At 29.9% G+C, this 14850-nt stretch overlaps 1 protein-coding gene across 1 annotated transcript; it reads right to left on the bottom strand.

Moving 5' to 3' along the window:
- Positions 1 to 706: 706 nt before the first annotated feature.
- LOC127735705 (hematopoietically-expressed homeobox protein HHEX homolog) lies at positions 707 to 12130 on the bottom strand. Its single transcript, XM_052245964.1, has 4 exons — positions 11547 to 12130; positions 2421 to 2605; positions 2054 to 2104; positions 707 to 1216 (listed from the first exon to the last, which is right to left on the bottom strand). The coding sequence occupies exons 1-4, from the start codon at positions 11884 to 11886 to the stop codon at positions 1076 to 1078; spliced, it is 717 nt and encodes a 238-aa protein (XP_052101924.1). The 5' UTR covers positions 11887 to 12130; the 3' UTR covers positions 707 to 1075.
- Between the last annotated feature and the right edge of the window lie 2720 nt (positions 12131 to 14850).

Here is a 14850-nt window from a genome sequence, read left to right as displayed (position 1 = left end):
CAAGTAAACAATGCATTTATATTTTATCTGTACAATCATTTGAGTTTTATTATGTCCCAAAACTAAGTCAAGTGGGATACTTTTATTCTACGACTATCTTAATGTGCAGTTGTTAGTTATGGTATAATGTTTTTCAAAATGGCAGCCGTTTTTATGAAAAGCACAAAGCTATTTTATAGACTTTACACACATTTTACATTTTTCAAGAAATTAGTGTGGCTTTTTCAAAATGGTGCATTTAACGAACTTTTTTTTACAATTTACTTTTGCTAAAAAAAAATATTTGGTCAAGTTTGATATAACTCTGCAGACAGTACGAATGGACGGTCCTTCACATTACCGACGATTTTAATGCAGATGTAAGATTTATTTAGACGAAATTTGCTATTGATTTCGACCCTTGGCTCACACCGAGCAGCAAGCTATAAAGGGCCCCAAAATGACTAGTGTAAAACAATTCAAACAGGAAAACCAACGGTCTAATCTATAAAAAAAAGACGACAAACACTTATGAACCACACCATCAAACAACAACCACTGAACAATAGGCTCCTGACTTAGGACAGGTGCATAAAAATGCATAGGATTTTAAAATCTTTATAATGAATTTCATGTATTTGGGTTTTTGTGATGCTTTCTGTCTCTTTATTATTTTCATGTTTTTCCCGTGTAAATCATCGTCTTTAATTCAGTGAACACTTTGGAATTAATATTAATATAATATATCTTTAATAAACAACTCATACATTTACAGCAATCATTCAAGACAAACATTTAACATGGTAGTAAGCATTGCATCTTAAGTGTTTTATCAACATTCAAAAGTAACAATATTGCATAATATGTCTATATAGAGCAGTCCAGAGAAAGATTTATTGCCATTAATCAAATATTTCGATGTACAGATATGCACCAATTGAACATTGTTATAAAAAAAATAATAACATATCACAGTTTAAAAGTACCATAATTAGCACTTAGATGGCGAAATTCGTAGTCAATTTATAAAATACTGTTTGTCAACTTCATTTGACGCCATTCAGATTGTAAGCTGCCATTTTGATTTTAAGGAAAATCATTTTGCACTTTCTTCTTTTTCGACGTCTATTTCAATATCTGAATCTTCGTCAAATTCTTCGTCAGAAGTATGTTGTTTATCTTCGTCATCATGAAGATCTGTTGGAGAACCATCTCCTTTTTCGTGTGTAGGAGACTCCTAGAAAAACAATTTTGTAACATTAATTTTGTTTATTCATCTTTTATAACAATTTCTAGTGTAATTTGTAGTATATCATATACTACTTCTCTCTATTGTATATCTATTATAAACTATTTCTGAGCAAAACTATTTAGAGAAACTTTACAGAACCACACTTTTCAACTGTTTAACCAACAGTAATCTCAGCTGGCCTTTCGCTATATTTGATGAAAACATGTTTATTAACGTAATGTCCACAATTGCTTTCTTTCTTCTCAAAACAAAAAGTACTTCAAATGGTACATAATGCAAGAATTCAATAGCAGCAAAATTTGGCTACCAAGAGATGAAAAACATATTATTTGTATGAAATTAATAGGTTAAGGACAATCACTTTGCCAAAAGAAAGTCAACTGCAGAGAAATTTACAAGTAATCTCAGTATTTACAAAACTATAATCCAAAATTATAATAATAATATTCACAGATTTAGTTATAAAAGTATATCGCTATATTCTTTATTGTCACCGTCATCATAATTGAATATCAGACAAAAGTCTTAATAAGAATGACGGTGTAACCAGGTTTTGTCTTTAATAGGTCAAGGGGTTTCCAAGTAAAATATTTTTTAAATAATTCACAGACGGACAACGACGGACGGACGCCAGATGCAAAGTGATCATGATATCTCACACTGGTATTTTGGGGCTAGATGAATTAAAAGTATACGAACTCTACTCTTTAATTAAATCGTATATTTGACATGAAAAAGAAATACAAAATTGTCTTAATCTTTTCAAAATAGAACTATGATAGGAAAAGTAAGAGTTTGTTTGATATTAACATCCCAACCTACCTGCTTCAATCTGCGCCATTTTGCCCTTCGGTTTTGAAACCATGTCTTCACCTGTAAAATAAGATGAATATTTGTATAATCTTTAAATAAACAGTAAAAAATGTATGAAATCTAATTTGATGAATAAATTAAATGAGCAAATTTTATGTGTTTATTTTTTCTCTACAACATTGCTTTAAAACGATCTAAATGAATACACGAACGTCATTCAAAAACTATACATTTGTAAAGAGCTTTTTCGATTTGGAGGCAGCTTCTTACTTATACTACAAGGTTTTGGGAAATACTGGTCTAATTCAGACACGGTTTATGACTTTAGTATATAAAGTTGATATTTTAATTCATTTACTTAATGAATGATTTTTACCTGTCGTTCTGTGAGCTGGAGAATTTTGGCTAGACGTTTTCTTTCGGGAGGAGATAAATACTTCTGTGATTCGAACTTTTTCTCCAGTTCTAACGTTTGGTCGTTTGAGAATCGAACTTGACCTCCTTTTCTTTTATGCATTGGTCTTTGTAAAAATGGTGGCCAAAAGAATGGTCTGTGTCCCACTGAAAAACAGAGTAACATATACTTAACAGATATTCATTTTTTAATCATGTATTTTAGCTATGAAGGCATATTGAAATATCTTGCATTCGTCAAAACGTTCAAAAATGTCTTAAATCAACAACTATATTATATAGTACTATTAGAATCGTTTTATTGTGTTAAAAAATCATTTGTGAATTAAACATTGTAAATGAACTTATACCTAGAAACTGGATTATATTGCAGAAAAATTAAAATATAATAAAAGTACTTGACAAGCCTCTGAGGTGGAAACGACGATTCACACTTTATGCTGCAGTAGAATATAAATAAACATATGAGTTGTAATTTATTTAATGATATAATAGCTTGAAGACTTGTAGATTAGGATACTACAACACGTTATAAAATATTATTGATCCTTTTAAAGGGGTATTCGTGCAAAATTCTACATATCTGAAAATAAAAGTCGAGAACAGTAAAATGCAAGATACATGTTACTAGGTGTGTGAATTAAATTGGTATTATAAAATATTTTAATCCCGTCAAGTGCCCATTTTAAAGTTGGTACATTCAGTACTAAAGGACGTAGACCGCAACATAAGCAGATTTTGCATCAAAATAACACAATTTTAACCGGTAATGTCACATTAAAAAAAATAATCTCTTAAAGAAAAGGAAGTAAATTTACTGGAAATTTTTATAGTAATTTAAATTTTATATTTGAATTGCCGTATTGTGATTAAAACAAGTTAACAATAAGGATGTTGTTTTAGCATATTAATCCCAAAAGTAGTTACTCAGCCACCAGCTTATATTATGTTCCAGATAACGAGGGATTAGTCATTTCTTACCAGCACTTATGTTTGATATCTTTTTGTAACATAAGAGGCTGCATACCACCAACACAAAAAGTGTAAATAAAGTTCATTGGGTTTTTCTTCATTGCAAAATACGTTTGTAATATCTTGAACAAGTACAGATCACATTTCAGAATGCGATATGAATATATCATTCTAGATTTTGACCAGGACAGTAGCAGTATCATTCTATTGCTGAACAAAAAAAAAAGGTTGAGCACAGTATCGCTTATAATTGTTTGTTATTCAACATTTTTTTAATGGTTTAATCTTTGAAAATTGTTAACCGAAGCAATTTCATACATTTAAATATTAGAAATATATGTGATTAATTAATCTCGATTTTTGCTTGCTCTTTTAATTTTTTCCTCCGAATTTATTGTACTTGATTTCCTATCGCAAACTCACATCCTGCTCAATTCAAATGGTTTCTCTCTTGTGTATTTGTGAAAATTCGAGGATTCCAAAAACCCATATGGGTCACATATAAATGTTATAAACACCTACTAAAAGAAAAATTATAACTCTTACCGTATGTGCTGAACGCTGCACTATAACGTGTTTCTGTTTTTTTTTTCTTTTTTGCACTCTTTTCAAAGTATCAAAATATTTTTTTAAATATTTAGATGAAAACGGTGCCTTAAGAAAAAAATACTCTCGTCTAGCACCAGATCATTAAGGTATGATCTATAGCAAGAATGATACTGAAGTGGGTCTTTTACAAAAAAATAAATAAAACTCATAAAAATAAAGGACAAAATTTTATTTTCATATTCTACTTCATGTTTTATTTAAGACTTTTTCATTGCTTCTTTCTACGTCTTCAAGAGTACTTTTTGACATTTCGTCTAGGTCCTTACATAAAAATTAAAATGATGCTTGATAACACATATTTGTTCTCTAAAAATCGAATAAAACACTTCTTTTAAGATTAAATATCTTTTAAATATTAAGATTGATATTTATCACTGACATATGCTAAAGTTCAATTTTTTTATTTTACTTATTTTATTGTTTATGCATAGATAAATCTTTATTAGGAGTATGATTCGTAGCAAGCTCTTTAAGGCGGACTTCAAATGTTTACATATATTTATTGAATAGACTTGTAATTTGTAATACACACTTTACTAGTATTATATAATTATTTTCTGTAAAAACAGTAGCCAAAAGTGAGTACTTTAGAAGTCTACTTGGTCGACTACATTTTTGTAGCATCTTGGAGGTGTAACTTGTCCATGGTGCCAGACACAATTAGAAACAATTGAAATTTATTGTTTGTCATGTCGTATCATTGACATGCATCTGTATAACAGGCGACAAACTTATCTAATTATCCTCAAGATAAGAAATTAACCTTTTCCGATTACTTTTATATTGGAAAGGTTGTTCCGGTATTAAAACAATTTGTATTGTAATCACTTCCGGTCTACGAAAAACCGCAGCATATCGCTGTTGAACAATAATGTTGTTTATTCCTAAGACACACGACACCCATCGAACGATAGGAAACGCGTGTCTAATAGATTGCTAGTTTCCTTCAAGTTTGTTAAAATATTTTATCGGGACAGGAACCTTTGACAATTCTTGATAAAGCCGCAGGTACTTCACCTTTAAGATGTCTCTGTTAATACTTGACCCGGGTTATATAGAAATTACCTACGATGAAATCGTGTGATTTTAAAAGTGAAATAACTCCAAAGTTATGCTAAATATTCTCGGCGAAAAAAAATTTCGGAACCCTATTGGAATTATGAACGGATTCGTCATACTTAGATAATGGTGGAAAGTATTTCAAGTGGCAATTTTCACAGCGCATTTTGTTGGCGTTCCAAATGGATTTCTGATGTGCTTATAATTTTACTGAAAGTGGTCACTATTAACTTAAGGTGCTTACAATAAATATTTTAAATATATAGCAAAAATAGGGCCTTGTCTGCTCGGCTCGACTTAATGATGAAAATGATCAATCGTTTATGTTATCATAGAAAGAACTATCGCTATTGATGATCATCAAGTTAAGGGTGTCTCTTAAAATTAAAAACTAAAAATATGTTGCTGTCCATTACAGTAGGTTTTTTTTTTTAAATATATATACAGTAATTGTTCTTTTTTTTTACATTTACGTTTGAACATTAAACAGCAATTTAATTTATATTGATTTACTAATGTTGATTAAAAAAGAAATGCGGAATCACAGACCATACGTTGAAGAAAGACAAGAAAGAGTCCACAGAAAATTAAAAATTGGGCAACACGAATAGGAGAAAAAACAACAAAAATTGAGTTATTTCCGAGACTGTTACATGAACTGTCATGACTCACATCCTTTATTTGTCTGAGAGTGTTTGCAACTTTCGCTTTGGCATTTACTTTGCGAATAATCAGAAGATGATATATGGTTTAAGTTTGTGTTCTATTCACAGCTAATATTTTAAGTAAAACGAAACAGTTGAATAGCAATTGACTATTATATTGTATATCTACATAATCCAATAAGTAAAGACAGAAATCATTTGATGTGATTAACTAGTTATACCTTTTCATATTTGATTAAGTATTCATATTACAACGTCCATCAACTATCTTTAAGTTAAGACATTTCCTCCAATTCAAATAGACACTAGATATTAATATCACTTATTTCTAAATACTGGTGAAATTATAAAAACTATAAAGACCCTTTAATATGACTATCATTAAAGAGAGAATGTTTGCTCAAGTCGGCCTACTGCGAGATTTTAACGCGATACATGTACCCACCACAGGCACTAGTGGAATGCAGTAATGTTAGGGTCATTTGATATTCTAATTCATTAGGAAAAAATCTTGTTTGATGATTATTTTCCTTTTAATTTTTAATCCACAACAGCATTCATTTTATATTACTCATAAGTGTATATTTGCATATCATGTTTTATCTTTGATTGTTTGATTGTAGTTTCCTTTGCGAAACATATGATAATGAAATTTAGTCACATGTACTAATACTAAAATGTAATGAAGTCTAAAATTAGTAATTTTTGTTTATAGTTTCGTTCTTAGATCTGTATAAATATATGTATTTTTAAAAAATGTAACCTATGTCATACCGTGAATATTCTTGACAGTACCTTTGAGAAGGTACATAATTGTACAGATATATGAAAGTTTATTAAAAAAATTTCTTTGTCTCTCTTTCTTTTATATTTGTTTTGTTTCTCTTTTTTGTCCGTAATGTTTCATAAGTCTTTTATGTTAAATGAAATTGCGCTGTGATAGTTTTAACCTCAGAATAAACAGTCTTCTGTAGGGTCTTTTATACCTTATATGTACTACGCGGTAATGGTTTGGTTCATTGTTGAAGGCAGTATGGTGACCTATAGTTATTTACATCCATGCCCTTTGACCTCTGGTGAAAACTTGTATCACGAGTTATCATACGACATCTCTTTACTTTTGTTTGGAAATTCATTCTCTTCTTTTCTAAACTCGGACATCGTATATATTTTAAGGTTTTATCATGTTTTGATCCCAAACTACCAGACTAGTTTCAAGAGCAGATTTATTTAGTTTTTTAAATGGTTATGAATTAATAAATAATCATTGCAATGAAAGTAAATCATTTATGTAATCATTTATAAAATGAAATAATTAATGTATTCATTTTTTCTGTGATCATGTGCATGTAATCAAAATAGTATTGTATTAATTTTTACTAATAACCATAGAAAAAAAACTTTATATATATATAAAAATAGCCAACGATAAATCTTACGGGGCGATGGATCATAAAATTATGATACAGTACACTACAAAATATAATATATAACAAGTCTAAAAGGGTACAACATCACCAAAAAATAATAAAATCATGAACAAAACCTGGGCACGCCTAAGATGATCTCAAAAACCTTACCATCACTATCATAGACCACAACGAGGGTTGGTCAAGGGCCGACAGACTTGCTCGGGAAAGGTTTTGGATAAGAAAGCTTAGGACAGTTTCCCCAGAGGGCATAAATGAAAAAACATGAATGTGTCACTCATTTTCCCTACCATTACTTGTTTCCAGTAACCAAGGCTTCCGTTTTGGACTCTTACAGTTTTAAGAAATTTATTTCTACTCCCAAATATCAATATTAAAAAAAAATTACCAGCGTATTTATTATTGATAATTTGTATAGTATTCAAGATTTTTATTTCAGTTTGACTACCACATGTCAAGATAAGATTCATTTTACATCTTACTGATGAAGGATATTAGTTATCCAAAATATTTAAAATTTGTTCATGATTTAATTATTTTTTGGTGATGTTGTACCCTTTTAGACTTGTTATATATATATCACCAAAAAATAATTAAATCATGAACAAATTTTAGATATATATAACAAGTCTAAAAGGGTACAACATCACCAAAAAATAATTAAATCATGAACAAATTTTAGATATTTTTGTAACGTATACAAATTATCAAAAATCAATACGCTGGTAATTTTTTATCAATATTGATGTTTGGGAGGAGGAATAAATTTCTTAAAACTTTATATACATTTATACTGGAAGCAGGCTTATTTTCAAATGGTATAAAATAACACGAATATAATTCTTTCTTTACCCCTTACACTTGTTATATCGTTTTGAAAATCAATTTCAACAAAGTAAATAAATTCCTGAATAACAAATTATTTTCTGATGCCATGGAAATCAGGATTTTAACTTATTGTTTTTAATTCAAGACTATTCTGTAAAGATAGTCTATTTCAAAATCCATTATTAAAATGAACTCGTTTATCGGTTCCACAGTTCTGACTGGACAGGGAAAAATAATAGCAATTGTTCTCCTAGCCCACAACCTTCCGCCACTTATGTTTTATAAACTACACATTTCAAGGATAATAAACCTTATTGTCATGATAGTTGTCTCTGGTTGTCTCTCACCAAGACAAATAATTCTATAATTTTGCTGATTTCGAATATAAGTTTGAAGTAGCCTTCACAGAATATCGGGTGTGACTTCCGAAGAGTTACGAAATTAAAAACAAAGTTCCGGATAAAGTTGTATTTACTTCCCTCTTTTGTTAATAATTAGAAATTTATGGACGAAACGAAGATTTCATTGAATTCTATCAGATAAAATCAGACGGATGAAACACTATGAAAATACTTAATAATGTTATTGTCTTAATTGCCGTTCATTGAAGACAGGAAATCTCAAGTATATCTAGACAAGAGGATAGGGGTTTGAACTCCATTGTCCAGAGTGGATATTGTCATTTCTGTACTTTCATGTGCCACCGATTCAAGACAATAGGTTTTTGCGATTATCGCACATTTTGTTCCGCAAAATGTTGTTAAATTTCTCAGAAAAGTTATTCTAATACTACGTTTTCGTTAAAATCAACATAATTCTGAATAAGTAAATGTCACCATGGTTTCTTTTTACTCAGTTTTTGAAATTATTTAAATTTTCAAAAGAGGAATTTTACACTAAAAAAAGATATGATTCTCTTTAAGCGAAAAAAAAACCGAAAGACAAACTGTATATAAGGTATGTACCTATACTTAAAATGCAAGAGGTTAATAATGAGTTTATTCCTGATCGCCAGGGTCAGTTGAAGCAAAACGATTGGTGCCACATGTGGAGCAGGATCTGCTTACCCTTCCGGAGTACATACAATAAGCCCCGGTTTTTTGTTGGGGTTAATGTTGCTCAGTCTTTAGTTTTCTATGTTGTGTTTTGTGTGCTGTTGTTTGTCGTTTTTCGTTTTTTTGCCATGGCATTGACAATTTGTTTTCGACTTATGAATATCCCTTTAGTATCTTTTGCCTATCTTTATCAAACCATATAAATGGCCGTAGTGTTAGATTAAATTTATACACTTAAAATTTTCCAATTTACAGAGACGCTACGACCCAACATCAGTTTATCAAGACAAAGATGACGAAACAGACAAGAGGAAACTGAAGTACACGATAAAGTATCCATGCTTGAGAAGATCGAAAACTTATTTTCTTTTAAAAATTCAACTAACATTACTGTTTTTATTAGACCTCTTCTACGTTTTTTATGCTGGTGGTACATTCAAGTGCTGCCTAAAGTATTGCTTACAACTGCTTGCAATACACTACCTACATTAAACATTTTGTAGTGAAACCGAAGAAGCAGACATTATTGGGAGAAAAGGGAAATATTTGTCGTTAAAATTGAAATTCCAGAAATTTAAAAAGATGACTAAAACCTTTTTGTTTGTTAGCTATACATTAAGTTTTTAATCTGAATATGTCATCTGACCGTAAATAGTTTAATGCTTTATTTGCGTTATTGGTTATATAAAAATAAGTTTAAACGAATTCTTAGACTTAATTTTTGGCGCTAATGATTCAAGGTATTTAGAAAACTAAAGGCGCAAAAAAAGTTAGAGGCATGATGACGCATTTTTGCGCTAACGATTATCGGCTTTAGAGTTTAAAAAAATTACTGTTCAAAGGACAAAATTCCATTTGTCTCACTTTATTTTACATGTATTTATTCATGTACGAATGTACATAGAAGGATTTTGTTTTCTGATCTTTACTTATGATTTCCATTTGTTACCTCGCGCACCATAGGCGAGAAACATGTACGAAATTCGCTTGCGGTGCATCAAATTAATTTAGGTGTCTTTCTATCTTGTTTACTTATCTGAAAAATTTTGTAGTATTTAACCTCTTTTGACATATTTTAAATAATATTTGTGATTGCTAATTTTCCGACAAATCTAAATAATCAAATTTTTATAAATAGATTTGCACTACATGTAACATCTCAGAATTTATAAAAAAAAATGTGACCACATATAATTTGTGAGATTTTGAAATTTTACATAACTTTTATGTGTATATGTGACGTGAAGCAATATTTTTTAATTTATTTTATTGTGGGATTTTTTATTCAAATTTACATTAAACCGTACGGGATTTTCATTACCGTTAAATTTCTTCCTAAAAAGATTCGTTTTAATTTGTTTAATGTCCATGGCAAAAACAATGAACTATCCAACTAGATATATGTGTGTGGTATTCATGCAAGTTAAAAATGGCTAAGAAAATGTATTAGTCTTTTGGCACATTTTGAATAATATTTTCATGGGTTTTTCTGTAAAAAACAATAATCATAAGCTTTATACTATTCATTAGATTTGCATAAATTATTAAAACTGTCTATTTTTAACAAATACATTTTTTAAATATATATTGATCCAGATTATCAGTAAAACGCGTAATATTAGTTCTATGTATAACCACGAACTATCGTTCGACGTGTATGGATAGAAAAAAATGTTTTGCTTTTATTATTTCATATATATCGGATATCACAATTTTCAAATATAGCAATTATTTTGTTCTATATACTCAATACAGTCTAAATGAAATTCTTCGACAGTTGAGACTACGTTGTGAAAAATTGTGCAGTATGGATAGTCAATGTTAATTTTTTGCTTTAATATTATAAAGCATCAAATTTAACACAAAGAATATCATATAAATGTATGAATATGTTTTAGGTTTGAAATAAGCTCTTCCTTTTTTTCACCGAAGAGACATTTATTTGTTTAAAATGCCATTCTGGTGCAGAAGAATTAGTACCGTTAATGTTATTGCATAAAGTTTCATTTTATTTCTCATAAACATCATGGAAAATTACTTTCGCTTTTTCCTGTGTACAACGAAGTCCGACTAAGCAGCATGTAATTTTGCAATAACTAACCTTAAAAAAACATTAAAAATACTCTTTCTTTAGAAAACGAATACATTTGATAACCAAAAATGGCATAGACAAATTGCAATCAATGTGGCATATTTGAGGTAGCAGTTGGAATATATTAAAGAATATTATCTGTCAAAATTGCTATCAATTTATACTCATTAGAAAGAACTTTTAGGAAGAAAATGTGTTAACAGTTATTTTACTTATTCGCAATAACAAAGAATGCTATACACTTAAATTGGTCGAATCCCACGTGTCTTCCATAGTTGGGATCTCATTATTCTAAAAAATATGAAAACAAACTTTGCCGCTATGAATATCGCAAAAACAAAACAAAAATGAGTTCATTTTGTATATGTGAAAGCTTACCTCTTGCGGCTAAAGCATGTCTGTCTGCCATGAATGGATAGTCTGCCCTCATGTATGGCACAGAGTACATATGGCTCATTAGAGCATTAGTATATGTGAAACCGGGCGACAAGTAACTGGAAGGATCATACATTGGTTTGCACATGGCACTTGATACTGTAAGTTGCGATGGCGGCAGCGCTGCTGGATGGATTGGTGTAGGTTTTGGAAGTCCAGCTGCTGAATTTCCTAATATATCGTCTATAAGAAATGATGAATGTCCAGAACTTGATGACGATGATGATGGATACATTGACGCTAAATCCGCTGTGACGGTATGTGGTCCAAATTGATGTAACATTGTCAACTGTTATTATCACCTCTATGCACTTATTACTTGTATGGTAATTAGCAATACAATCAAAGACTGTTTGCGAAGTCCTCCTATACTAAATTACTTTGTTTGTTCCTTATTTTGTCAATTTGTGTACGTTGGAAATATTATATCCATAATTTTGCGGTAATACTTATGATATAACTAACCTAATCGACAGTTTAAAAGTTGTGTATCAATTTAAATTGGCTACTTATATGGTCAAATTATAACATGATATCCCGTTAGATAAAACTTCTGGTTTCACCTCTATGCTACTAGTAGGCGGGGCTTCCGGAGGTCTTGTCGTCTGATAGTTCTAACTAATTTTTAAGTAAGAGTAATTTTTAAAAGGTTAAGGGTCGTTCAATTGTGACAAACATTGCAGTGATAAGTAAAATGATCCTTCCCAAGTTTTCGGTTGGCAAACAGTTCATTCTTATGCAAACAATCCAATCTTGATAAATGGTATTCAAATAAGACATAAATTTGTGGGCGGTACCAAATATCACAGTTTTGAGTGTTTTGTTTTGTTTTACAATTTTCGTGGAAATTAAACTTTAAAATTTTTTGAAGAAGAAATAAAGTTTGGTAGACATTTTTTACAACATTTGACATTTGCTGTTCTCGCATTGAACTTTCCGATAAACAACTAATCCGTGTATGGTGAATGATTTTCTCCCTCACATTTCTGAGGGAATTCTTCCAAATAAATTTTGTTGGACAGAAACTTTTTTTTGCGTAAAGCTTGATTATTGCATATAAAAATGTTCAGCACATGTAAAAAAAATGCATCATTATTTTAGAGAAGTATATATCTAGCAGTAATGTATAGAAATAGAAATATATTTACTGAAACAACTTATCAATATTTTGTCTTTGCATTGTTCAATAAAAAATAAAAGATTTTGAAAATGTTCCTAATAAAACATTTTGTTATATTGGTTATTTTGCAATATTTAATGAAAATTTTTGTTTCATGCGAACACACACACCATATAAGGAGATGTTGTATGACTGCCAAGACAAAACTTTCTGTCAGAGACCAACAGACGTTGATGTAACCAACTTTATAAGCAACTCATGTCCTTTCACTCTAGTATATGACATAAAAAAATAATGACATATTTTGTAGGACCATTTAACCAGTTTATATGAATGAAAAAGTACATTGAACAAAAAGTAAAAAGTCTCATAAAATGTCTGCTCAAATTTCTATGCTACCATATGTAGACGCTAAGGTATATCTTGGTCATGTTGTTAGGTCGGTCTTATTGTTAGGTCAGTCGGTAGTGGATGAATGATTTCAAAAGGGGAGAGCACTTAAAAAAAGTGCCTTAAAGATGGGGCAGTCAAATATCGGAATAAATTTACCAATAGAACAAACAAATTCGGTAATAAGGGCCTGAATTACTTTGGTCCACCTGGATTCCCATCTGTGTGCATACTTTATATCATCACTAAAGTCCCAAAATAACTGCTACGACCCAGAACAGTACTTAAAGCACTGTTTCTTCGTTATTATACTGGTTATTCTTTTTGCAAATATTGAGAGTCTTGAATCAAACACATTTACTCCTTTTCTTTTTTTCTCAGATAAGCTGTGTATTTTATGATTGATGGTGCATTTCTCGAAAGTTCAGCTCTTCATTTTTTAAAATGAAGTTTATAGTAAATGAGTCATATCTCAGATTCTCAATAGATATTGCATACTAAACTTAAACAAAAAATATTAAAAAAATAATACATAATTTTATATCTTTTATTTTCTGATATACTAATGAGTGAAATTTTAAAATAGATGTAGTTTTGGATAGACTGTTCGTAAAATCAGTGAAAATGTTTTAAAATTGTCATGAATCATCAAATATCTATAATCAATACATTGATTTTTATTAAAAATAACAATTCTGATGCCTGGGTGAAGTTGTAATAGATTGACCGAATGTATTTCATAAATTCTTATTACTTAAAAAACAGCAGTTTGAAGTATATATTAGCAAATAACAAATCTCACAGGAGTGAAGTGTGCGTGTATGTATTTTTTTTAGATAATTTATTACTTTCACAGAAAAATCTAAAGTCTTATTGTGTTGATTTTTCTTCTCATTCTAAGTCTATATTATTTACTTCCTTCCTAAGGAGTATTTTCTATCATCATACTTCAATAGATTTCTTTTTTTTTTTCTTCTTTCTAACAACTGAATATCCAAATAAATCACTAGGCCATTTCTTTAAAAAAAAATATAGATGGCGTACTACACAAAAACTTTCTAATTGGTAATTGGTGATGTTGCAAACACTAAGCTATTTAGAGCTCTGGTAATTGTTGTACTTCTGATTTGTTGAACACTTGGTTACCATACTGCTTAATTTTTTTTTTTTTTACATTTCTTTAACACGTCAAATATCTACATAAAATGATACAAAACGCTTTTCATTGATATCATTATTATATTATTTATTATTATATTATTGGCGCATCAGTAGACTCTCAGTGGTTTATTAACAAAACACAAGAACAAACTAAAAATCAGTTGGAAAGATCTTGACTCATCAGAGGAGTACATATTCATTTATCTATAAAGTTTACATTCTTTCTTCTTCCTTATACTGCCCACATTCGCCTTATTGAATATGTTGGCAAGTTGCGCATGACTGATAACTTGTTAAATAATATTGTTGATATGGCTAGTTAGTGGTGTTGGTCAGTAGGAGATGAATATCTCAAGTGTTTTGAAAAGTCTATAAAATCTTAATATTTTCCGATGTAATGCAGAAGCAGGGTGTTGTGGAGCTTTGATTTTGATTTCCCTTACACGAATTGGATTCATAGAAAAATATAATTATTCATGCATTTTCTATAAAACCAACACGTTAGAGAATTCTCCTTGAAATCTTTCTTTTTAAATTAACGTCTTTATAGCAATACGTAAAATAGACGAAAGTATA

Source organism: Mytilus californianus, unplaced genomic scaffold, assembly GCF_021869535.1.
Source record: "Mytilus californianus isolate M0D057914Y unplaced genomic scaffold, xbMytCali1.0.p SCAF_3, whole genome shotgun sequence".
NCBI lineage: Eukaryota > Metazoa > Mollusca > Bivalvia > Mytilida > Mytilidae > Mytilus > Mytilus californianus.
Note: the sequence above shows the minus strand (reverse complement) of the source record. Positions and strands in the feature narration are given on the sequence as shown.

Coding starts and splice junctions, on each gene's coding strand:
- LOC127735705 (XM_052245964.1), bottom strand. CDS start 11,886: ATGTTACATCAATTTGGACCACATACCGTCACAGCGGATTTAGCGTCA. Junction 2,105..2,420: donor TCCAGCTCACAGAACGACAG/GTAAAAATCATT, acceptor CTTATTTTACAG/GTGAAGACATGGTTTCAAAA. Junction 1,217..2,053: donor AATGGCGCAGATTGAAGCAG/GTAGGTTGGGAT, acceptor TTGTTTTTCTAG/GAGTCTCCTACACACGAAAA.